Source organism: Vipera ursinii (genome assembly GCF_947247035.1).
Source record: "Vipera ursinii genome assembly, chromosome: 1".
In the NCBI taxonomy this organism is placed as follows: domain Eukaryota; kingdom Metazoa; phylum Chordata; class Lepidosauria; order Squamata; family Viperidae; genus Vipera; species Vipera ursinii.
Genome location: NC_139512.1, coordinates 324,763,286 through 324,790,227, shown reverse-complemented (window position 1 = coordinate 324,790,227; position 26,942 = coordinate 324,763,286). Strand labels below are relative to the sequence as shown.

General features: G+C 36.5%; 1 protein-coding gene across 2 annotated transcripts in view; it reads left to right on the top strand.

Moving 5' to 3' along the window:
• Positions 1 to 26,942, top strand: part of PSME4 (proteasome activator subunit 4) — a 95,336-nt gene that overhangs the window by 23,658 nt on the left and 44,736 nt on the right. For both annotated transcript variants that reach the window (XM_083373172.1, XM_083373171.1), the window contains 13 exons: positions 251 to 325; positions 1,509 to 1,631; positions 3,766 to 3,858; positions 6,721 to 6,986; positions 8,013 to 8,199; positions 9,873 to 9,962; positions 10,333 to 10,397; positions 11,134 to 11,284; positions 15,772 to 15,870; positions 16,135 to 16,204; positions 17,721 to 17,788; positions 19,674 to 19,889; positions 22,070 to 22,227. In XM_083373172.1, coding sequence (XP_083229298.1) covers positions 251 to 325; positions 1,509 to 1,631; positions 3,766 to 3,858; positions 6,721 to 6,986; positions 8,013 to 8,199; positions 9,873 to 9,962; positions 10,333 to 10,397; positions 11,134 to 11,284; positions 15,772 to 15,870; positions 16,135 to 16,204; positions 17,721 to 17,788; positions 19,674 to 19,889; positions 22,070 to 22,227 — 1,661 coding nt within the window. The remainder of the gene's footprint in view (positions 1 to 250; positions 326 to 1,508; positions 1,632 to 3,765; positions 3,859 to 6,720; positions 6,987 to 8,012; positions 8,200 to 9,872; positions 9,963 to 10,332; positions 10,398 to 11,133; positions 11,285 to 15,771; positions 15,871 to 16,134; positions 16,205 to 17,720; positions 17,789 to 19,673; positions 19,890 to 22,069; positions 22,228 to 26,942) is intronic.

Sequence of the window (26,942 nt, the reverse complement as noted above, 5' to 3'; positions counted from 1 at the left end):
GTTACTGCTCTGCATCTGTTCATTGTTCAAACACCCCTTGCAATTTTTGTTGCTATTAAAGTAATTTTATTATGGTCATTGCTTTGCAACTTTTCAGCTACTTTATGATCCCACGGTTCATGACGAATATTCTGAAATGTGTTCCTACTTCTTGAGAAAGCTATAGGAATAAAACAGGAATAAACCTTAATACTATACTGAAAGTTGATGTTGTATCATGAAAATGTGGTCTGTGCTTTTTTCTTTCTAGCATCTAGTCAATCTTTTTGCACGTTTGGCGACTGATAACATAGGCTATATCAACTGGGATCCTTATATTCCAAAGGTAATATTTAATATGAAAATACTACGAATATTAACAAGAAGATCTGCCAAGTGATTTCTCTGTTGACAAAACATGCAGTTTTAATTCATTCTGTTTCTGTCTCTCTGTCTCTCATTATTTTAGTTCAGAAGATAAAAATTGTGTACCCTATCCTAAGTGTATTTATTACATTTAAAATCATTTATCTTGTCAACATTGTTGGAAAGCTGTAATTTATATTTTTTGTGATTAATCTTGAACTTTTTATTAGGAGGGCAGAATTGTTTTTATTCTCTGTCTTGCCCTACCTATTAGACTTCTCTTAACTGTGTTTAAGTCTTAACTATATTTTAAGGATTTTTGTTTATATAAAAGGAAAAAAAACATAAGCAAGTGTGTAAATTTCTACTGATCTATTCCTTTTAAAGTATGGTAAACAAATGTTATCACACTGGGGTCTTAAATTTTAAACTACCATCATGATATTTGCTGGGATTTCTGTTTTTTGCTATAAAGAATAAAACCTTTGAAGAATTAATGTGGTTTCCAGTTGCAAGAATGTGATAGTAATGGGGAAAACAGTGATCTATTATTTTTATAATTTTTAGCAGCCATGGCATCTGTCATATTTTGTAATTTAATTTCTGTGAATTGAAACTAAATCATGCCTTAATTACAACATTTTGTTACAGTTTTAAAATTCATTGGGACTATGATTAACTTCTCTCTTTAACCAGAAATGTTGAGAGCTGGGTCATCAGATTTAGTGTCCAGAGCAGAAATTGATTTTGCAATACTGAATATTTGATTCATTTAAAAGAAAATATCCAGTGGGCTAATTGAATTTCTTCAGAAAGTTATGTAGATACTTTCCCGATGCTTTTGGCATGCATATCTGCCTGCCAACAATTTGTCAAGATGTGAAAGTGGCTACTGTGCAATAGCAAATGTGCATGAACAGAGAGACATCTCAATATAGATTGCTAAAGCAGAAATTTCAGTTTTCTACCATATAAATTTAATTTGAAGAGTTTCCCATTAGTTCTGCGCCAGCAGCAATGCCATCTCCTTTAATCGAGTTTTGTTTATTTTGGAGATAGGGTTTTAAACTTGGAGGGTTCCAATATTCTGGTTAATTTTATAACAAAATTCAAATATTCATGATACAGCTTAGTTATTTAATTTCCCAATTCCTTTTCTGCAGATATTTACTAGAATACTGCGTAGTTTGAATCTTCCAGTTGGAAGCAATCAGATGATGGTTCCACGATTCCTAACAAATGCTTATGACATAGGGCATGCAGTTATGTGGATCACAGCTATGATGGTAGTATCTTTTTTCTTTTTCCAAAGGACATTGAGTAAGCTGTATAGTTATGTAGATATGTAAATAAGTCAACTTATTTGACTCTTAAATTAACTACTACTTTAATGAGCATCAGATTCATGAAAATAACCAAGAGCTCAGATGGATAATTTCCTTTAAAAAAACCTGAATTACAATATTAGCCACTGTCTTTCTACTGTACACAAAATAGCAATAACTGCTTTATAGGAAGCATATGTCCTCAGGACAGCCAGGACAGTAAAGACCTCCAGGACAAATGAGAGAATGTCTCTGTCCCTTCAGTTTTCAAAAGAAAACATTAGAAGAAATGGTCAGCACACCTTAACACATATAGGCTATATTTTAGTAGTACATGGAGTAAATTGTTTATTCTGATTAACAACTTGTTGGTTAAATATTATTGGATAATTGAATTTCAGCTTCTTAGTTATGTGGCTGTTGTTTTCTGTTGTAGATAATTATGAGGCCACAGCCTTTATCCCCTTATCTGCATATGTATAGTATTTACAAAATAGAGGTTGTCTTCACTTATCAACTATTTGTTCAGTAACTGTTCAAAGTTATGATAATGCTGACAAAATAACTTTACAGCCCATTTATGACTTTCACAGCATCCCTTGGTCACATGATTACCATTATAGACAGTACATGTTATCTTGTGCCCAACCTGTATTTTTTTCTCCCTCACCACCCTTACAGAACAGAGAGATTGGAGTAAAGGGGATTGCAAGACAGTAAGCTGTTTGTTCTTCTACACATAGGAATGTGATCATACTTATAGAGGGAAAGGATTGGGCAAAGGAAAGATTGCCTACAGAAGTTCCTTGCTTTTTTTTTTTCTTCCCCCCCCCCTCGTCCCGCCAGAGGGTAGATTAGAGATAGAGGAATTTCCTAAGCCATTTAAATAGTGTACCCATGTCTCACAGTCTAGTTGCCGTAGGTAGTTGCATTGCTATTGATATGTACAAGACAATAGTCAGGCACTTGAGCATTCCTCAGAAGTGGTTAGAAGGGCAATCAAGGTAAGGCCTTGAGGTAAGATGGCCGGCCTATACAATTTACAAATAAATTTTATTTATTTTACAAATAAATAAAAGCAAAAGGTGGAAAACTGAGCAGTCTTGTCTCTTTTCAGCCAGAAAACACAGTTGCTGTCATGTGATTTCCCACTTAGCGAAGCTTTGTTTAAGGCAGAGTTGATGGTCCCAATTAAGTGAGGGCTTCCTGTAATGGCAATCACATGACTGAGGGAAAGTGCAAAAGTTGTATATTCTGGCATTGGTTTTAAAGTTACTTTTTCAAGTTCATTGTAAATTTAAACAGTCACTGAATGAGGCAATCAGTAAGAAAGGTGTATCTATACATTGTATCTATTGTAAAAATCTTTTTCCTGCAGTGAGAACAGGACCCTTTGGGAGCTGAATGCAACAAAATTCATTTTAATGTATGCCAATTAGTGTACATTCAAAGTGACAATAAAAGTTATTATTCTGTTCTATTATTCTACCAACAGCCCACCCAAGCAATAAAAAAGAAAAGGAGGAAACATACTTATCAGAGAAGATGTCATTATTCAACCTTCTCTCATATTTACATCTCCTTAAATTTTGCTTCTCTGAACTTTTCATCTGGCTTGTCCTTCAAAAATTACAAAAGGAACTGTAGGAACTGATATCAGAGGACTTTCTAGCCTGCTTCTGGAATGTGTAGGAGAGAGAATACCTCTTCTCAATTGTAAGGAAATATTTTCACAGTAAATCTAACTGTGATTTACAGAGAAATAAATGGTGCATTATCACAGACCCTAAAGTGGTATATTTTAATTGTCAGTGAAAGAGAACAATCACTGATTTCTAGGAACTGATTAACATGAAAAATTACATGCATTATATTACATTGTAGAGGCTATGATACCTTGTGATAGCTATTTTACAATTAGCTTAAATTACAACTTTGCCTTTCTGGAGTAGAATATCATGCTTCACATATTTCTACATATTAGAATAAGGAGGCCATAACTTTGAAAAAGGTGGGCCCACTAAAACTAAATTTAAAATTGCGCTACAGGTTTGAAATTGTATTAAATAGCTTTGTTAACTCTGTTTTTTGATAGGGCGGACCAAGCAAGCTTGTACAAAAGCATTTGGCTGGATTATTCCAAAGTATTGCATCTTTCTATCATCCCTCAAATAATGGTCGCTGGTTGGTAAGGATATATCTATATTCTCTTTAAAGCTTGATATCAAGACTTTAAACATTGTGTTGGTATAGAATTTTCTCAAACCCATTTTCTTCAGGCACTAATTTCAACAAATATGTATGCAAAATATGATTTTTCAAACATAAGATCAGCAGCAACTCTTTCTCCTCTGTAGTACCAACAGTATATATAATGCTTATAGGAAATAGAGTTAACTCATTTGCTTTTCCAGAGACGTTATAATCTAGAAATGGATGCAGAACTATAAAAAAGATGGGGTGTAGAAGCTGGGGCAGTTAGGACAAGGATTTGTACCTGTTTTTATAAAATTAAACAGGGAAAATATAAATATTAAAGGTTGGAAGTGAGAAAGAGGTGTTGTCACAGTAGTATTCTATTTCCAGATATGAGCTATATCAAAGATGAAAGGACCAGAAATGTCAGAAATTTAATTTATAAAGAATGTTATAGTTATCAAAATCAGAGTTCAATTCTATTACCCCTTGTGTAATGGGTAATAAGAGCTAGATGAGAATATATAAGTATATTAACCATGTGAAAGGCTAATGAAGATACAATACAGTTGTTTACTGAGCCTGAAGTATCATTATTAGCAATATTGAACAGTCCTAATCAGGCTTTCCTTTCACTATAGCTCAAAATAATAATAATAATAATAATAATAATAATAATAATAATAATAATAATAATAATAATAATAATAATAATAATAATTTTATTTATATACCGCCCTTCTCCCGAAGGACTCAGGGCGGTGAACAGGGCAAATGTATAAAATACAAAAATACAAAAGTTAAAAGGAATTAAACATAATGCCCAAGGTAAAAACAATAAATACAAATATTAAGAACAATAAAAAACCCAACCCATCCCCCATCAGGCCAAGCCGGCTTGTTCAAATAAATACGTTTTCAGATTGCGTCGGAAGGAGCGGAGGTCGGGCGCCATCTGGAGCTCAACCAGCAACCGATTCCATAATTCCAGGGCGCCCACAGAGAAGGACCTCCCCCTGGGGGCCACCAAACGACATTCTCTGATCGGTGGCACCCTGAGGAGGCCCTCTCTGTGAGAACGCACAGGGCGGAGGGAAGTTGATGCCGGCAGCAGGTGCTCCCTAAGGTACTCTGGACCCATGCCATGTAGGGCCTTGAACACCATTACCAGTACCTTGAATCATGTATGAACCAAGCATAGTAGATCTATATAGACAAGGAGCCTTGGTGGAGCAGTGGGCTAATGCCTCCATAAGTAACACCAGCTGCCTGCAATTAGTGCAGGTTCGCATCCCACCAGGCTCAAGGTTGACTCAGCCTTCCATCCTTCCGAGGTAGGTAAAATGAGGACCCAGATTGTTGGGGGCAATAAGCTGACTTTGTAATAATGCCGCTTGGGGTGTGTGTGAAAGCCCTAATAAGCAGGCATATACATAGAATGAAGGCTACTGCTAAGCTTGTAAGCCGCCCTGAGTCTTTGGAGAAGGGCGGGATATAAATGGGATTTAAAAAAAAAACAATAGCAAATTGAAAGGAATTAACTTATGGCAGACATGTGAAACTTGCAACATCACGTGACGTTGCGCAATGTATCGGGACCATTTTGCCATTGCCGGCAATGGGTGGGTGCGGCTTCTGGATGATGCGTCCGGCCCACGGGCCAGCAGTTTGACACCCCTGCCTTATGGCTTCTTTCTGGTGCTGTGAACTGTATTAAAAACTGAATAGCATTATGCCTGATCCAAATTTTTTTTAAAAAAAAATTCAAAATCTGTACAGTGTCCATTTAAGTGAATTTTTAGTTGGTGATAAATTAATGAAATTGTTTAAAAAATAAAAAAATAAGTGAGTTAAATGTATTTTCTTTTCTACAAAAATTGCCTTGGAATTTATATAAGTAAATAGTAGTAAGGTACAGGGAAAGAAAACAAAAGGCTAGTCTTTTCATGAGATGCATCATTCATAAAAGTTCAAGATACAAGAGTAGTTCCTGCACTCAAAGTTGTCATACTGCTTCAGCTACTGATGCCATCTAGGCTCAGAGAGATCATCTGTGGATCAAGTACATAGTTGTTCTGCTTTTAGATAGGGATTGGAACTGCCTTGATGCTTAATACCAATCTGCTTGTCATAATGCCAAGATTGAAGTAGGGAATATGTAAAATAAAATTACTTCAAAATGCAGCAAAGCATCAGCTCTGCCTTTCCCTCCATTTAGTAGCACCACTGCCTGCCTGCCAGTTTGTTCATCTGTTATTCATCCTAATGAGCTCTCCCATTGTTTTTTAGTGGAAAACGATTCAAAACTATACATCACCCTCTGTAGTATTAAACTGGATTAAACTTCTGTATTCTGATATCTTTCAATTGTATTGAAACCAGAACTATTAGATTCCTGGAACCTAGTTGCCAGAACTAAACACCTGCTTAGCTTCCATTCAGAATTGCTGTTGCTGTCAGTAGATGAATTTTATTTAATGAATGAGTTTCGGGATGTGGACAATAGGTATCACTGGACTGAGGAAGGAAGAGAAAGCAAACTGCTTCTCCCTGGAGATAACTATCTACCATAAGATAGCACCAAGAAAAGAATGGAAGAATATTGTTGTTCTGCTGTGTTATCAGAAGGATACTACTATGCCCACAACCTCCCTGACATCAAATCCAAACTCTTTACTAAAGGTTCTGGTCCATCTCCCATTCTGCCCAATGCATAAAATATTTTCAAAACAGACAGACATAGCTGACTGCTGAATAAGGGTCTAGATTTACAGAATGTAAAAATCAAAATAGTTTTGGCTCTTTTCCTTGCTTCTAATTACTTGGAATGAATTTTGTTGCCTTTCTCTGGTAGAATAAGTTAATGAAGCTACTTCAGCGTCTACCCAGTAATATAGTCAGAAGACTGCATCGTGAGCGCTATAAGAAGATGAGCTGGCTAAATCCTGTGCCTGATAGCCATAAGCTTACTGATCAGGACATAACAGAATTTGTAGAATGCATTATACAACCTGTCCTGCTGGCAATGTTTAGCAAAACTGGAAGTTTAGAGGCAGCCCAAGCTCTACAGAATCTTGCACTAATGCGTCCTGAATTGGTAATCCCACCAGTACTTGAAAAGTGAGTACTATCTAAAAGCCAGAAAAAGTTTATCTACTTTACATAACCGGGAAATGTTATTCTAAGTCAGCATTTTTCCAAACCTTAAACCAGTATTTCCCCAGTGTATGGATTTCAGTTTCCAAAACTCTTAATCATGGCCGTATTAGCCGTGGAATTCTGGGAGTTGAAGTCCAAATACCTCAAAATTATCTGTTTTAAATCATTGTCTTTTTTGGGGTAATTTTAACACTCAGAATGACAAGAGAATCTAGATTTATTGTTTGTGCCTCTGCATGTTTGTATGAGTTGTATGCTTTAGTTTACACCACAATCTTTTACTACTTATTTTATGAGTTTATTTTTTTAAAAATATTCATGCTGCCATTTCTAACAGAACACAGTTTAAGAACTTGTGACAAGATCAAGGTTTAGCTATAAAATCCCTCATTTTTTAAACTTCTACCCTTCCATTTTTATTGGTTTAAACAAGAGCAAATATCATTTAAGAGGTGGAAAAAATGTAGCTTTGACAGCATATCTTCTCTGCTCCCTAGAGTTCCTCAAGAATGCATATGGTCAAACATTTTGGGTCCTTTTTGAAATGGACATGTTAAAGAAAAATGGGTTTCTTTTGCAGGTCCTTAAAAGACCCATTTTATATTTTAAAACTCCTGAAATTCCTTCTTCAACTGCTCCCTTTTTTTAGAATGGAGTCTTCCACATATCCCACAAAGCTTGTTGAGTCAGCAGAAGTTAAGAGACCTACAAGCTAATTTCATGTTGTTGTTTCTTAATGTTGCATAGTAGAAAATGTATTTGAAATCCTATCTTATTCTGGGTTTTTCTTAGATTTCCTAAAGCTGAGTCATCAAAACATACTATTGGTTAGAATTTCTTCAAGCAGAGTAATGTAATATTAAAACTGGAAAAGTTAGAAAAATGGTTTGGAGCGGCCTGAATGTAGCCCATGCCTGGCTTATCTTATTAGCAATTGCAAGTAAAACATTAGAACTGGTAAAAATCTTATATATTTTTTTTTCATAGAACATATCCTGCACTAGAGACATTAACAGAACCTCATCAGCTCACAGCTACATTAAGTTGTGTAATTGGTGTAGCTCGTAGCCTGGTATCTGGGGGCAAGTCATTTCCTGAAGGTCCAACACATATGTTGCCTCTGTTGATGAGAGCATTGCCTGGTGTGGATCCAAATGATTTTAGCAAATGTATGGTGAGTGTAATAATTATGATTTTAGCAAATGCATGTTGAGTGTAATAATTTCACAGGGTGTTATGTTGCAGTCAGATCTCTCTTATGTCACCTAAGACATGACTACAGTTTTCCATGAATTTCTTTCTTTCGTATTTCAGCCACTGCTTATTTTTTGAGTGTCTATTTGGCTGCCCCTATTTCTTCCTCCTTTCATTTGCAGGGGTAGAACGTACAACAGGAGGAGCAAATAAGACATAAGCTAACCATGGTCTTTTCCAGTTTCTGTGCTTTGTGCTAAATCATAGTTGAGAATGAGTTTGCTCAGCGTAATTTATTTATTTATTTTATTTATTTAGTTAGTTACATTTATATACCGCCCTTTCCCTGAGGACTCAGGGCGGTTTACAGGGAATTAAAAAATCCACCATACAAAAGTTAAAAACCAAATTAAAAAATATTAAATTGACCTTGTACACTTAAAACCCCAATTAAAAATTTCTCCTCAGCCTGGGCCAGAGAGCTCGAAGAGCCAGGTCTTCAGGCCCTGGCGGAATGATCGGAGGTCGGGAGCAGTCCTCAGCTCCACCGGCAGCTGGTTCCAGAGGGCAGGCGCTCCCACTGAGAAGGCCCTATCCCTGGGTGTCACCCGCCGGCGATCTCTCACCGGCGGAACCCTGAGCTCCCTGTGGGAGCGCACTGGGCGAAGGGCGTTTGATGCCGGCAGCAGGTGTTCCCTCAAATACCCCGGACCCAGGCCATGTAGGGCTTTATAGGTGATAACCAGCACCTTGAATTTACATTTCCCTTAGCACCGTCTGGCTTCTTTGCTACCGCTGATGTTTAAAATCATTTTTAAACTATGACATGCTGCAAAATAAAGTAGAATTTTTATTTTCAATAATAACTGTGGACCTTATATGGGAAAAATGTTTCGATACAATTAAAACATTTTGTATGGCTAAAAATTTCAGCATTTTGATGTATGCCCAGCTGCATCTGTGCAGGACTCTAGTGACTTGCAGAGATTGTAGGGAAGCCCCCTGTCCCTCCCCCTGCTGTGAATGTGTTTTGGTTTTCAGTGTTAGTATGTTTAGCTATGGGATCTTTTGCCTGGTGAGCTGTTCATTGGATTTAAGCTTTGTTAAGGTGGATTCATGGTTAGCAGTTAGAATACAAATCCCTTCTCTTGTTTTATATTCGGTTCCCAGGTCACAGTTTGCCTATAGATAGGAATAAACAATGGGACATAAAACCATGGGTTCAGAATTGTTTAGATATCACCTTTGCCCTACATCTTGTGGTCTTAAAAAACCCCTGCCAGTTTGTTTGCCTTCTGGAAAATGTGTATTTATAACAAGCTATGCCTGTCGTGACAAATGCTTTCCGAATGGGGACTCTCTTCTTCCAACAGCTGTCAGATAATGAAAGCATAATTTTTTCTCAAAATTCTGTTCCCCGAAAGAGGTTGACAACCTCTGCTGTAGTGTGTATGGAAATATGAATAGTAGAAACTAAACACAGTTGAGTTTTATACTAGGTGTAATCTGGGTACCTGAGATGTGGAAATATGAGTTTTCCCTATGTATAGAGATTTGTCATACAATGTTTCAGATATTTGAAGTGATTTATGTTCCTTTTCATATTAAAATGTATACTTACTGCACATTAAAACTTTTTTGCATGCTTATTAGATCACATTCCAGTTTTTTGCAACATTTTCTACTCTGGTGCCTTTGGTGGATTGTTCGTCAATGCTACAAGAGAGAAATGATCTCACAGAGGTATCAGTTTAAAAGTTATTTGCTAAATTAAACTGCTTATGAAAATGTTCAAGTACTGATATTAGTATCTAGAATGTAAAAGAATATTAAAACATATATTTTGCTGTTTGTACTTTGTAACTATAAAATTAAGGTTTTCAGTTTAGAAGGAAACAAACTATATTGTCTAAATTTACTAATTTAGTAATTTGCTTTGCTTTTATTCATGTTCCTTTGATTTTGACCTTGGTTTTTTGAATATTTACAGAAACTGAGATTTGTATGTTTTAAATAATACAGGAATTGTGTCAAGAATTAAATAAAATTTGGAAATTACATCATGATTTACATGCAGTAGAAAAAAAAACTTTTCTTATATTTGAAATTGTAGATAGAGAGAGAACTGTGCTCTGCTACTGCTGAATTTGAAGATTTTGTACTGCAGTTTATGGACAGGCAAGTAGTAATGGGAAGCAGAGCATGCTGGTGATGTGACAACCCTATGTAATGGCTTGCACACTGCAGTTTTGTGTTTCATACTAATCTATATTTCTAGTTTGAAAGCTATTCTGACGGAAAAATTTAAATATAAGAGTCAAAAGTTGATACAGAGGTGGATAAGTAGTTTGATACCTTTGCAACAAAGTTTATATGCAACAGTATTTTTTATTAGAGCATCTAATGATAGTCATGTGGCTGTTTTATTTTATTTGTAATGGCCAAATACAATTAATTTCCCTCTCTCACACCTTTATGATATAAAAGGCCACATTTGAGGTGTTTAAACATCTTAAGAATGAAGCAATTTCTCCTCTGTGCAGTTTTATAGTCTGACTAATTTATTTTGTTTTCTTGAATTTTTGTGGGAGGATTGAAAATCACTTAAAACACTAATTTCAGTCTATGAAATAAAAATAATGATGAAGATGATAAATATTGAATAAATAAAGAGCTCGCAAACTTTTTATTAGACCTCAAGTCCCTATGCTTACGAGTCGGTAAAGAAAATTTAAAGAAATGAATTTTTTCTGGTCTTCCAAAATTTGTTGCCAGAAATGATTGAGGGAACATATGCAAATTTTATAGCATTAAAAAAATAATATTTTACTTCAGCCCATACAAACAATAAAATAGCTTGCACTGGTTTCTTGTTTTACTAATTCTGTTACTTGACCTTTGTTTTTGTGTATAGATGTTTTGGACTTATAGAAAGCAGCACATTGGAGCAAACAAGAGAGGAGACTGAAACAGAAAAGATGACTCATTTAGAGAGCTTAGTGGAATTAGGACTATCTTCTACATTTAACACAATCCTCACACAGTGCTCAAAAGAGATATTTAAGGTATTTTTCATCAAGGGGAGCGAATATAAAAGTCATATTGTTTGCTTTCTATCTTAATTTCCATAAACCCAAAGCTTCTGAAACTCTTTTAATTCCAATTTTAATTAAAGATTAATTAAAGATTAATCTTTAATCTTTAATTCCAATTTTAATCTTCTTGTTTGGAATTTGACCAAATAAATATAATTTAATAAATATAATTTAAGCTGCATTCGTGGATGTTCGTGCCGGCATCCCGGGAAATTCAGATTACTCCATCTCTTGCCATGGGGGGTGAGTTATTACACCCCGTAGATAGGGTGCGCAACTTGGGGGTCCTCCTAGACTCACAGCTCTCTTTAGAAGAGCATATTGGAGCTGTGACTAGGGAGGCCTTTGCCCAGGTTCGCCTGGTGCGCCAGTTGCGGCCCTATCTGGACCAGGATGCCTTGCGTACAGTCACTCATGCGCTCGTGACCTCTCGTCTGGACTACTGTAATGCTCTATACATGGGGCTGCCCTTGAAGACCACTCGGAGGCTCCAACTGGTGCAGAATGCAGCCGCGCAAGTTGTGTTGGGAGTCTCCCGATACTCCCATGTTACACCTCTGCTCCGCGAGCTGCATTGGCTGCCGGTTGTCCTCCGGATGAGATTCAAGGTGTTGGTAATGACTTACAAAGCCCTACATGGCATGGGTCCGGATTACCTATGGCAACACCTGCGGCCGGCGTCAACTTCCCTCCGTCCAGTGCGCTCCCACAGACAGGGCCTCCTCAGGGTGCCTCCGATCAAAGAATGTTGATTGGTGGCCCCTAGGGGGAGGGCGTTCTCTGTGGGTACGCCAGACCTGTGGAACAGCTTGCCGGTCGAGCTCCGGATAGCCCCCGACCTTCGCTCCTTCTGGTGGGATCTAAAAACTTATTTATTTGAGCAATCCGGCCTGGTCTGATGGGTTGAGGGTTGGGGTTTTAATATGGTTTTTAATTACTGTTTATATTGGGCATAATATTTAATTGTTTTTTAACTTTTGTATTTCGTTTTTAATATTTATTGCCCTGTACACCGCCCTGAGTCCTTCGGGAGAAGGGCGGTATAAAAATTTAATTAATTAATAAATAAATAAATAAATAAATAAATAAATAGATAGATAAATTGCACAGTGAAAATAAGTATAGTGATCTGGGATTCAAAGAACTTTTTCAGTTAAACCCAAAGACCTGGGCATGCCTAATAGATTTCTTTCTTTTATTTTGTTTTGTTTTAAAATGTCTCTAAGCCAACATTGACTGATCTTGAAAAAATCAGTAAGATTAATATTTAGATGGGAGATTGCCAGATCTTAAAGCTGTAGGCTAGACTGGGAAGGAAAATTTCTGGAAGAAGACAGTTGTAAACAATTTCCTTTTTCTTTTCTTTTCTTTTTTTTTTGCCAACAAGATAATGTGACTGTATCTGTATAGTCACCAATGTCAGTAAAAAGGAGTTTTTACCTTTAGTTTTGTCAGAATCTGTGAAGGTTGTCCCAGATTTAGAACTGAGTTGGAAAATAGCATAGCTGACTTGGTACTAAGGCTAAAATCTCCTGCAGAACACAAAGCTATGCACATGGATTGTTTTTTGCAATCAGTACTAGCCCATTTAACTTTTGTAATGGAAAATCTATATCTGGACCAGTGGTAGAACTTTTATATATATATATATATATATATATATATATATATATATATATATATATATATATATATATATATATATATATATATATATATATATATATATATATATATATATATATATATATATATATATATATATATATTCTGAGGTTTTCGCGGGTGCCTGTATGTGGATCCTTGGTTTTTCGGGTTTTTCCCCGCGTAGAATTAAAGGTGTAGGCGCAACGTTTCGACGGAATCCCATCCGTCATCATCAGGCTTCTGCTTCCTTCTTCTGGGAGAAGCATGTGGCTCTTGCTCTTTGTTCCTCTTTTTTAAACTGCCAGAGGGGGTGTGTTCTGTGGAGGTGTGCTCTGATTGGGTAGGGGACCAAGTGTGTTCTGATTGGGTGGGAGTGTGTTTTGAATGGTGGGTGTGTTCTGATTGGGTGGGGGTGTGTTCTGAGTGGATGGGCTGGTCTCAGCTGCCAGCTCCAGAACTGAGCTGGTGAGTTGTGCTGCTTTTGTTCGGCTTCGTGTTTGTGGTGGTGCCATGTTTTTATAGTGGGTGTCAGTTTGCTTATTGTGTGGTTTGGAGGGGTTTAAAGTGCAAGAGCCACATGCTTCTCCCAGAAGAAGGAAGCAGAAGCCTGATGATGACGGATGGGATTCCGTCGAAACGTTGCGCCTACACCTTTAATTCTACGCGGGGAAAAACCCGAAAAACCAAGAATCCATATATATATATATATATATATATATATATATATATATATATACACACACACACACACACACAGTAGTCTTAAATAGAACCCATCCCTGTGACCACGTGATCCTAATTTGGTCTCTTGCCAACTGGCTTGCAGTTATAATGTTGCAACTTTCTGTAGTCATATGATTTTCAACCTTCACTGCCGGCCTCCAACAAGCGTAGAATTGGGGAAGCCAGCAGGAAGACACACATGGTGATTACATGCCATTTGTGCCTGATGACTTTGCAGAATTCATCTAATGATGGATTCTGAAACTGCTGTCATAAGTCATGTAGTCACATGCCATCACACTATAAGATCGCATGGCTTAGTGATGGAGTTCATGGTTTTAATTATTACTGTTAACCAAGGACTATCTGTATCAAGTGTAATTGTTGCTTCTCAATATAGATTGCAAGTTGGCAAAGTTTAGTAGTAAAATATATTTTCTCTGTTTTCCCATAAGCTTAGTTTGATGTATAGTATTTTTTGTTCCTCTGTAAACAGCTAATTAAAATGTAACCGATGCCTATGTTCTGCTATAGAAAATAGCACAGTTCAAAGCCAATCCTTTTTCATCTTAGCCTGTCCATTAATGCAGTAATATAATGTGCTGCATAATATTTTGAAAAATGGATGTAAATAGTAAAGGATAGGACAGAGTCAGCCTGAATCCAGGAAAATAGATGCTTAGTAGGTTCCTTTAAATTGTTGCCTCACACCTGACTGGTTCATAGGCCACAAACTAGATTGGAGCCATGGTGGCACAGAGGTTAGAATGCAGCTAAATCAGTATTAGATTCTGACTGGCTCAAGGTTGACTCAGCCTTCCATCCTTCTGAAATTGGTGAAATGAGGACTCAGATTATTGGGGGCAATATGCTAATTCTGTAAACCACTTAGAGAGGGCTGTAAAGCACTATGAAGTGGTATATAGGTCTAAGTGCTATTGTTATCACTTTTTTATAACTTGGTTTCTAGATGGTTTATGTGCAACTGCAATTAATATCAGTTCTTGTCAATGTACATAACAATCCCCAATCCTTGGAAATCATCTAGTATATCATGATGAATAGTATCAAATCCTCTGAGGGATCTAGCAGTATCAGGTTGAACCTGGATAGCCTCACAAATCTCTGTCATTTCTGTTGGATTTCCCCAGCCTGTATCCAATGTTCAATTCTATATAAAGATGAATGATTTTATCCCTCAGATGTTTTACAAATATATGTTAACAGCCTCATCATTGATCTTCCATCTCATTCTTCCCTACAAGAACATCTTAAATAAAGTTGACTATCCACAGATAAATGTAGAATTGTATTGGCATTGTACCAAATGTTTGGTTATATTTGCACTTCACAGTCTGCCAGCATTGTTCCAGGTGTTTCTTTTGCTGTTTCAATATATTAAAGAGTACCTTCTGATCAGCAGATAAGAAGAGGCCATCATGACAAATAGTTGAAGCCGCCACCTTATTCTAAAGACTGAATAGGGTCATGACAGATTTGATTATGACAAGGGATTAATGCTAATGTCCCTTACTCTCAGATCATATCACAGTTGTTCCAATAGGAAAAAAAATGATCTAACACGTGGCCTTGTAGTCTGCTAGGCCCATTATGACCTGGACTGAAGAAGCAAGTTGAAGTCCCTCTTTATCCTAACAAAATCTACAACCAATTCAGTGGTGAAATTTCAGCAGTTTGGGCCTGGATACCACTGTGCAATATAGAGGGCAATACAATAGTAGCTGTCTCAACTTGTTCTTCAAGCTCATCCTCATAATGATTCTTTTCATAGAGTTGCCTGTGTCTCAGAATGGTACTTCCTGGTTCCTTGGGTATGACCGATAGAATTCATGCCAAAAATGTTTACCTATCACTGGTTTAAAAATGGTTAAATGCTATCTTTTCTAACATGTTTTCCTTGTGATAGCCATGCATAAACCTAAGATAGGAATAATGTAATTAGCAGTATTGATGAATCCTGGTTTAATATCATAATTTATATCCTTTAAATTAGGATTCATAATTTGCCCGTGGCTCAATATTTTAGGTTTGGTCATTGCACACATTTTCTTTCTGTTTTTGTATAGGTTGCCTTGGAGAAGGTTTTCAATTTTGCTGTCTCAAATATTTTTGAGACAAGAGTGTCTGGTCGAATGGTGGCTGATATGTGCCGAGCTGCAGTGAAAGTAAGACTTTATTTTTCTTCTTCTCTCCCTTCTTAGTTAAAATCTAACAATAACGTCTCTGTTTTGTTGAGACTAGAATGTTTTGCCAGTTCATCAGCTCTCTCCCTCTCCCGCACAGATAGAATATTCTTTATTTAGTTCTTAGTATTTTTTCCTTTGCTGAATCAAGGCCATTAGTAGAAAAGATATGTTATGTATGTTTGCTGTGCAATGTTCATTATTTTGTCAAAATAAGGTATTATTTGGTTCTTTCTGATATTTCAGTGCTGTCCAGAGAAGTCTTTGAAGCTTTTTGTACCCCATTGTTGCAGTGTTATAACACATCTTACTCTTAGTAAGTTTCAATGATGTAATGTTGTAATTTGTTTATATATGTAGGAGTATACTGCCTGTTGAAAATTTGAAATATTTTATTTGTATTTATGTGCAAAATATTCTAGTCTGGAGAAGGAATATTTTGCGGAATTCTAGAATTTACTACTCTTCCTCCAAACCGCATCAATCCGGCTATTCTACCAAAGGCCCAGAAGTTTTTTGGAAGAAAATTTATAGAACTGAAAGTAGCTTTTAGCATTCTGAGCATGTTCTTCCAACAGCTAAAGATAGTGTATACAATATTCTGATATATAATAGACAGAGTTTTTATTCTCAAGAGATGGAGATTGGTTGGAAACCACTAAATAAATTTCCATGTATCAATATGTATTTGAATCTGGTCCTATTTCACCATGCTAACTACTATACCACAGTAACTTTGATGGATTAGGATAAGAGAAGAGATTGGCACAAGATCATTCAGTTACTAATTCAATGATTAAGTAGTATCCCTATTCCCAATTTTCACCATTATATTACATTAATATAATACATCAGTGCAACAGGCTAGGTATACTACGTGCAACTGAAGGCACAAAGTGCATCCTTGTCTTTTGAAATTAAGAGAATGTTAAGAGAGATTATGTTTAAGACCTGAATGCTGATTTTGAAACAATCATAAATGGGCTCAAAAGGACAAACTTGTCTGTTGTGCTGTTCTTGCCTTAAACAGTTTCCTTTTTCTTCACAATTGGAATCATTTACCATCTTGCAAGAAATTAATGGGTAAAATAGCCCTTATTTTCTGATTTAAAAATTTCTACTCTTTCATGACACATGTTGGAAAAGAACAGGAGAGCTCCTGTGATCCATCTAGCCAGACGTCACGTGACATCATGCAACGTATTGGGACTGTTTTGCCATTGCCGGCAATGGGGTGGGCGCAGCTTCTGCGTGACACATCCAGCCTGTGGGCCGGCAGTTTGACACCCCTGATCTAGGAGGAGTGAAATATATCAATGAGCATTATTTTAAAGACAATGTGCAATATAAAGTAATAAGCTATTCATATGTTTATTACTTGTAACAATTGAAGAATGTTCACTTCACATATGAATTTGAAGGGCTAACCTGCTGGTGAGAATCGCACAAAGCTATCTGCAAACATTTGTAAGCAACCATATATCTCACCTAAACTCCTTGTATGTTTTTTGCTTAAATAATAAGATTTCTCAGAAATCAAAATGGGAAACAATTGAAAAAAATGTTTGTAAACAATGTAGATATAGGTATAAGAAACAAGTAAAACAGAGATATTTTATGTGTTTGTCATCCTATAACAAGAATCCTATGAGCATATAATGTGTTTATACATTTATATTATTTTTGCATTTTCTAATTAAATCATAAAAACATTTCATAGCAAAGCTTGTATCACGAGTAGCCTAAATAAGACTCTTCAGAATTGTAAATTTGTTATTACCTACGCATGCTGCATCATAGTAACATTGAGGAATAATATATTTCATATTTAGATGATGATGTCTTACATGATGAAGAGTTAGATAAAGAACTCCTCTGGAATCTTCAACTTTTATCAGAGGTATTTATGAGAAATTCTAGCTTTAATTTTCAATATATTTGGTTCATGTTTTAGCTTTAATATACAAAATAACAAACAGAAATGTCCTTATGAGGATCATGTTTAAGGCACAAACTACTTAGCTAGACTTGCTCCTATAGAGAAGAACAGTGAGAGAAAATATAACAGCTTGAAGTTCTAAAACTATTAGTGAAAAATAGAAGTGTTGTTCTCAAGTGTGTATGTGTGTCTCTACTTGGGAATTAATTCATAGAATCATAATGTTGAAATGGATCTTGGAGTTCTTCAAGTCCAGTCATTTCCAGGACATGAATCCTGATATCATCTAAAACAAATGCTCAATGTTTGCTTGAAAATCTCCAATGATAGCGCACCCATGATTATGTCACTGCTATGCCACTGCTTAATAGCTCTAATGTTGAGGAAATTCCTCTTTCTTTATTTCCATTTTGGATTTTCCTAAAATCTATGTTTTGGGGTTTTGTCCTGCACTTAAGGAATTATGAGAAATAAATCCATACCCTCTTTCCTGAAAATAGTCCTTCAAGTATTGGAAGAATATTCTTATCTCCCTCTCTTATTTGGCTAGATATAGTTTCTTTAGCTGTTCTTCATGGGATTCAGCCTTCAAGCCATTCATCATCATTGCTGCTTTTGTTTTCACTCTTTCTTTTTGATCTTCATTTCTCTTTTCACTTCCCCTCCCAATGGTTTGGCGTTTGACAGGTTGGACCACTTTTTCCATCTTGCCATCTTCTGCTTCCTTAAATTTTCGCTGTTTTGCACATATCCAAAGAACAGTTTTCCTTACTTTTTGCATCCATTGCAAGCCTCAGCATATTCTGAGCTTTCTTGACATTATCCTTATTAATATGAGCTGTTCCCTGATGCTCCGTTTTTGTTCTACACCCCTTTCCATTCTATGAACTTAAGCTTTCTTTCTCAGGTTATTAGCTCTTTATACAGCCACACTGGTTTCATTAGGTGTCTCCTATTTTTTCTTTCTCTTTGGTAGGTCAGATTTGGTAGGTTGAGTTTGGGCCTTAAGATTTCCTAACCCTCCCTTCCTAGCTCCTAATATCCCACAGAGCTTTCAGTATTGCAAGATACTGAGATAATTTAGAACTCTCTGTATTTAAATATGTTTTATAGAAAGCTTTTATTTTCCATTTCATTTCCTTCAGTTAATAATGGCATGTTTCTTTTAGAAATGTGAGTCACTCATTTTGCTGTTCAATTATTGATAATACCCATTTAGTTGGATCAGTTGGATCAGCAACTCTTGTCACTAAGTTAAACAAACATCATGTGATCATGACTTGTGAATTTACTGCCGGCTTCTCCATTGACTCTGTGGTTGGAAGCTAGGTGTAAAGCTGGCAAATGATCAAGTCCCTCCTGGATGTTGCAGTTGTCGTAAATGCTGCTGGTTGTGATGTGCCCAAATCTTGATCACATGAGTGCAGGCATGCTGCAGCAGTTGTAAGTGTGAGGACCGGTCCTAGAGTTATTTTTTCAGAGCTATGATAATTTCAAAATGGTCCCTAAACAAAGCTATTGTTAAGTAAGGATTACCTATATTCCTATTTTCAAGATCTTGTTCCACTGTTGGTGTATTTGACAGTTAGGGATGATCTCAGGGTTGGATGATGAGATATGTAGAGGGCTTCAGGAAGATTGGATTTGTCTGTAGTGCCTGCCACATATAAGACAAGTGTGAATAAAATTTTAAAAGTTGGCAAACTAGAAAAGAAAACCATCCTATTAGATGGCCAACCTGATAGGTTGCATATTAAAAGGAAAAAATAGATCAAATGTCTCTTCTGAACTATACAGTCACATAAATTCTGTTTGTATTTGTTTCTGATATTATGACTTTTGTTAGATCACTCGTGTGGATGGGAAGAAGTTGCTGCCATACAGGGAGCAGCTTTTGAAGATTCTACAACGAACCCTCCATTTAACCTGTAAGCAGGGTTACATTCTGTCTTGTAACCTACTGCGCCATCTTCTTCGGTCTACTACGCTTATCTACCCCACAGAATACTGCAGTGTGCCAGGTGGTTTTGACAAGCCTCTTTCTGAATACTTTGCTATCAAGGCAAGGATTTTAATTTACTTAGGACTAGAGAATTTGACTGCATTTTTCAAAATAAAAGTAATAAATAATTACCCTGTTGTATTTCCCCAATGATTTTTCCAGCTCAAAGCTATAGAAAGTGTAAGTGAAAGATGCTGTACGACTAAAAATATGTAATGTTGATTTTATCATCAATGTATTATTATTATTATTTTATTTGGATGCTAGCAGATACCATCGTGAAGGGATGGGTCATGAAAACCAAAATTAAATACATTGTAGTTAATAGTTAAACAACTGCAGGCTAGCTTAACATGACATGAAATCATTAGGTTTATGTTTTTTCTAGTAACATTCCCTATCCTTCTAAATAATACATTTGAGATATTCCTTATTTCATAGGTAGTATTTCTCCATTTTATTTTTAAAAGATATTTTAACATATTACAGGATAAATTAGTCTATACAATAAACCTGTTAATTCTGTAACATGAGGAATGGTCTTAGTCAGGTTGCTATATAGTTATAGATACACAAATACAATTAACAAATATTATGCTAAAGACATATGTAATACATGTTATATTTTTATAGTTTAAAATATAAAATATTAAAAGGCAAGATGATATTAAGTATGTAATAAAAAGTAATTGTAGAGAAAGAAGTAGCAGAACCTGAAGGTGAAATTAAAAGATCAACCTAGAATCTCAACTTAGCCCTAGGTCAGGGGTCAGCAACCTGAAACAGTGAAAGAGCCACTCGGAACCGGTTCCCTCACAAAAGGAAAAACTGGGAGCCGCAAAAAATGTGTGCACATGCGCGTACATGCGCGCATGCGCAGAACAGGGTTTGACTGAATAGTGGAGCCAAGGCGAGATACGCACCTACCCTGCATATTTGAATTGATTGGTTGAACTTTTTTAGTCCCGCTTTTTTTTTTTTTTGGACTGCACATGGCAGAGGACTGGGAGCCACAGGAGATGGCTGAAAGAGCCGCGTGCAGCTCTGGAGCTGCGGGTTGCAGACCTGTGCCCTAGGTGAACCAAGTCCAGCCCCTTTGAATTCTCTTGACCCTTATCTAACTCCTAGCAGGTGCTAACCATGCATGGGCATGAGTAGCAATAAATCAGTTTAACTGGACCTTCACTTGTGGACCTGATTTTCCTGCCTGACATTAATGTTTAAATGAAATTGCCTTGTTCTTAACTTTATTTGGAAATTCAAACAAAGAAAGGAAACTGTTTTCAATGAGAGGAATTCATTAGATACGATCAGAAAATATAGTTTTAAAAATCCAAATAATTCATATTGTACATCATAAAAATGGATTTTGCCAAATATTACTGTTATGCAAGAATTAATATGCTAAATTTTATGGTATGTATCATGTAAGTAAAGAAAAATAATCAGAATACTGACTAATGAAGAAATGGACGTATTCTGTTTTTTGGAACAGATTGCCCGAGGCAGGAGAAAGTCCAAGTTCAGGTTTCTATAGAAGAGAAGACTAGATTAGAAAACATGAATTTAAAATCCTGTTGTTTGCATATCATTTTGGATAAACTCCTTGAAATTGGTACATAGAGTACCATCTATCAAGTTTTACGGTTGCTATTTATAGCTACCTTTTTTGTGGCCTACTTAAAGAACTATGTTACTCTGATTACTTTTCCAAGCACAACTAAAAGTGCTTTTCTTGACTTCAAAAGCAATGAGTGGAATGCAACCAGTGTGTTTAACATATGATTCTCCACCCACTCCATCTGAATTTATGTGCCTTCTTTTGCTTAATGAATTTGAAGAGGGCTTTTGTAAGCGGCTCTCTCTATCATGAAACTCTTTCTGTCCTTTGTATAGTTATATCTTTGGAACTTCTCTAGCTTTATTTAAAAAATGTTTTGATTTTATGAAATCATTTTTTTGCTTTTTATACAATAACGTTTCAATCTAAATTAAAAAAGTGTTGTTTGTAAAAACAAAACAAAACATAAATTTAACGCTTTAAAAAAAAAGTCTAACTGGTAACCTGAATAGGTTACTGTTAACTGAGTGTTAACGTTCTTTTAATTCATCTCTTACCAAGTCAAGTGTTTTAAGATCCTTTTGTCTGGAATAATAAAAATATCCATTGTTAAATGTTGTGACTTATAATTATTTTCTAATTTCACTAAAGGCAGAATGCACACCCTTGTTTTTTACAGGATTGGGGTAAACCTGGTGATCTACAGAAACTTGATATTCAGTGGCATGTTCCTTCAGCCGAAGAAATTGCTTTTTCTTTTGAATTGTTGGATACTTTTCTCCAGCCGGAGCTTGACAAACTGGAGCGGTATTCAGATGGAAATCTTGAAATGTCCAGGTTAGATAGATTCATTACTGACTGAATTGTTTTTTTCAAGTTTAAGTAAATGAATATAACTAAATTCCTGGGTAAACTGATGAGATTTACTCAAGTAGAGGAATCAGGAGTACATTACATATCTGTTTATTTATTTGGAATATTTGTATATGAAGAAAGCATTATCAGAAAGATTTGCTTTATTTTATGGTTTTCTGTTTATTTTCTGATATACCGTAGATGCTATTCAATAATAGATAGTTAACAATAAATCACAACAGTGTGAACGGAAAGAAAAAGTTAAAACACATATATTTAGTGTGAACTGCTGAGGCTCATTTTGATTATGGTTACATAGGAATATGTTTAATAATATAAATAATAATTACTAGTTAATGTTATAGTATAATTTTCATTCAATTAATCCTTGGTTAAGGTTTGTTCAGTGACTGTTTGAAAGTTACAGTGGTAACTTACAGCCAGTCCTTGGAAGTTTGGACTACTGCAATGCTCTCTACATGGGGCTGCCCTTGAGGACCACTCAGAGGCTTCAACTGGTGCAGAATGCAGCCGCGCGAGTGGTGTTGGGGGTCTCCCGATACTCCCATGTTACACCTCTGCTCCGCGAGCTGCATTGGCTGCCAGTTGCCCTCCGGGTGAGATTCAAGGTGCTGGTAATGACCTATAAAGCCCTACATGGCATGGGTCCAGATTACCTACGGCAGCACCTGCTGCCGGCATCAACCTCCCTCCGTCCAGTGTGCTCCCACAGAGTGGGCCTCCTCAGGGTGCCTCCGATCAGAGAATGTCGATTGGTGGCCCCCAGGGGGAGGGCGTTCTCTGTGGGCGCACCAGACCTATGGAACTGCTTGCCGGTTGAGCTCCGGATGGCCCCTGACCTTCGCTCCTTCCGGCGGGATTTAAAAACTTATTTATTTGAACAATCTGGCCTGGTTTGATGGGTTTGGGGTTGGATCTAATTTTAACATAGTTTTAATCATTGTATTATATTGGGCATGATTATTTAATTCTTTTAACTTCTTTTAACTTTTGTATTTATATTCTGATATTTATTGCCCTGTACACCGCCCTGAGTCCTTCGGGAGAAGGGCGGTATAAAAATTTAATAAAACTAAAAAACTAAAATATTGCAGCATCCCATGGTCATATGATTGTAATTTAGGCACTTGGTAACTGGCTTGCAATTGCAAACATTGCAGCACCCCACAATCACGTGACTGCCATTTGTGACCTTCATTGCTGGCTTCTGACGAGCAAAGTCAGTGGGGAAACCATCAGGAAAGTGCAAATGGGGATTACATAACATTGCACCTAATGACTGCACATAATTTGTCTAACAACCACAACTAGAACTGCCAAAACTGATATTGTTAGTCAGCACAATCATTTGATTTTTCAGTTAATGACCATATTGATATGAAATCATTAGGTTTATGTTTTTTCTAGTAACATTCCCTATCCTACTAAATAATACATTGAGATATTCCTTTTTTTATAGGTAGTATTTCTCCATTTTATTTTTAAAGATATTTTAACATATTACAGGATACTACATATTAGTCTATACAATAAACCTGTTAATTCTGTAACATAAGGAACGTAGTTTTAGCCATCAGACCAAACACAGATAATACCTCATTTTGAGCCTCTACAGTAGCAATAGGAGTTATGAAAGAATGGTATTTCTTAATTTTTATTGAAATCCTGGATTGCTGGCCAGAGAATATTTTTATACTGACAGGCCTTATTAGCCAAAGGATGAGCTGGAATATTTGGTTATTATGAGGAATTTTTTGAGGCATTTGAAGGATTGCTGAACCTGATGAGATGGCTAAAACTACATTTTACAAAGTTATCTGGGATGAGTCCTGAAGAAGTGAACAGGATTTTTTGTGAGGTTGTGCTGTGGATTCATGCCATTCCTGGTTGATAAAAACTTCCAGGAAGGTGCTAGGATTTGAGGCAGGGACTTATTACGGTAGATATATTCTTGAGAGAGAGGTTGATCCCTACTGACTTGAAATACATGGTGGTATAGCCCCTTTTCATAAAACTACTTGACCTGGAAATTGTGGATAATTATTGGCCAATCTTCAACCATCTTCCTTTTTGAGGGAAGGTTTATGGGAATGTGGTGGAGCTGAATTGCATAGAATCTGGGGAAAATATATTACACGTAATCCTCAATTTACCAACAGTACATTTAGTGACCATTTAAAGTTATAAAGGCACTGAAAAAGTGACTTATTTTTCACACAACTGTTGCAACATCCCCATGGTTACATGATCAAAATTCAGACATTGGCAACTGACTCATATTTATGCCAAGTGCAATATCAGTGATCACCTTTTGCAACTTTCTGACAAGCAAAGTCAATGGGGAAAGCTAGATTCACTTAACAACTGTGCTTTAGAGGTGCTATTGTGTCTTAGAGAAGTGGCCAAATCTGTGGAAACTTTTTGGGAAAAGTGTACATTTGAGGTTTGATGGCTAATAACACCACTTTGTTTGGAGTAGTACCATAGAATTATATGTTAATGGAAAGATAATTTAATCAAGAATGTAATGCAACAAAGTTTGTTCAATTATCTGTATTCTATGAAATGTTATAGCCAAATAACCAGAAAAAGGAAGCACAACTTGCTTAGGTTGATATCAGGTAGCTTTCCTTCATCTGAGTGTAGCCAGTGAGCATGAGTGTTTAGAGAACCAATCAGGTATCATCTTGTTTTGGCAATGAGCCAATCAGATCACAGTAGGATTCAGTTATTGATGTCGTGTATTGAAGCTGAGAGGAGGACATTGGTCAGTGTGTTTTGTGATTGCTATCAAGTTGGTTGGTTTTTTGTGTGTGTTCTTTTCATTTAGTGAGCTTGTAAAATGTAATAAAATTAAAATAATGGTGCAAAGAGTTGACTGGTCACCCAGAAAACAATGTAAAATAGTATTATTAAGTGAACAAGGCTACAGTTATAAAGAAATTAGAAGAAAAATTGGTGGAAATGTAACCAAAGGTGGCATTTCTAAGTTTTTGAAGAAGTATAAGGAGACTCAGTCATTACAAAACCACACTGGTAAAGGCAGGAAAAGATGCACAACAAGAAGTGATTAAAGAAGAATTAAGAGACTGCCTACAGAAGAAAATCATCTGGGTGTATGCAAGATGAAATGGCACAATGCAATATGAAGTTGAGTGCAAGGACTGTTTGGAGCAGATTGAAGGAATTTGGCCTGAAATCTAGAATTCCACAAAAAAAGCCATTTTTTATCTCTCAAACAAAGGTTGAAAAGACTAAACTGGGCTAAAAACCATGTTACCTGGACAGAGGAACAATGGGACATTATTATTTGGAGTGATGAGACCAAGATCTCTGTTTGGTAGTGATGACATAAAATACGTAAGGAGAAGAATAGGAGAAGATTTGCATCCTGATTGCATTACATGTACCGTGAAACATCCAGTCAGTGTTATGATCTGGGGTTGTATGACATCAAAAGGTGTGGGCAGAATTTGTGTGATTAATGGGAATATAAATGGCCAAAAATACATTAATGAAATACTTGAGCCGAAACTGAAGCCTTCCGCACATGATCTTTTTCCAAGACAATGAAGCATTTATATTTCAGCAGGATTCAGCTCCATGTGTTGCTGCTGTGTGCAAAAAGTGGTTTCAAGAGAATCATATTCCACTGCTGGAATGGCCTGGGAATAGCCCAGACCTTAACCCAATTAAAAATCCATGGAGCTGACTAAAGAAACTTGTTAGTCAGAAGCAATCCAGCAATAAAACCCTGTTAATAGAAGCTATCATTCAATCTTGGTTTCACATTATAACAGCTGCAGAACTAAAGGACTTGGTTCACTCCATGGGAAGACGTTATAAGGCCGTAATTCATGCTAAAGGTTACCCAGCTAAGTATTAACTGACATAGTGATAATTTTTGTATATCTCATTTTTTCTATGGTGATAATTTTTGTATATCTTTTTTTCTACGTGTTTCACTTTTCTTCTTTATAACTCCTATTCTAATAGCAAATCCTTCCTAATAGTTATTGCATTTCATTCTTGATTAAATTATCTTTCCATTGATATATAATTTTATGGTACTACTCCAAAAAATTGGTGTTATTAGCCATCAAACCTCAAACGTACATTTTTCACAAACGGTTTCCACAATTTTGGCCACTACTGTATGTTCCTCCATTTTATGGCATCACAAGACTCAGTCTTTCTTCTACTTGAATTTGACATTTACTGAAGACATTTGATGAAGTCAAACATGAGCATAGGGTCAGAATCCTATGGGACTGTTGTGATTCAGGGTCAGCCTGTGGGTTCGGCAGTTGGGTCGGATGACTCAGATGAGGGGGAGGAGGGGGGTGTTGAAGACCTTGCTGATGATAGCCCTCAGGCAGGCCCCTCCCACTTGGTCACCATGGAGACCCAGCTGTGTGAGCCTGACAGTGTGGATGAAGATGACCCACAGCTGGCCCTGTTCAAGGACGCCCGATGCAGGAGGCAGTCAAGTAGGAGTAAGCAGAGGAAGGCAATGGGGCTTCTCGGAAGGAGGGAGAGAGAAGCCACGCCCTGAACTCTTTATAAAGGACTTGTTTGGGGATGGCTGGTTTGCTGAAAGCAACCGCTCAGATAGTGTTTCAAAGCTCCTGTATCTTGGTATGTGTCTTGTTTGTTTTTTGTAGTAATAAATTTGG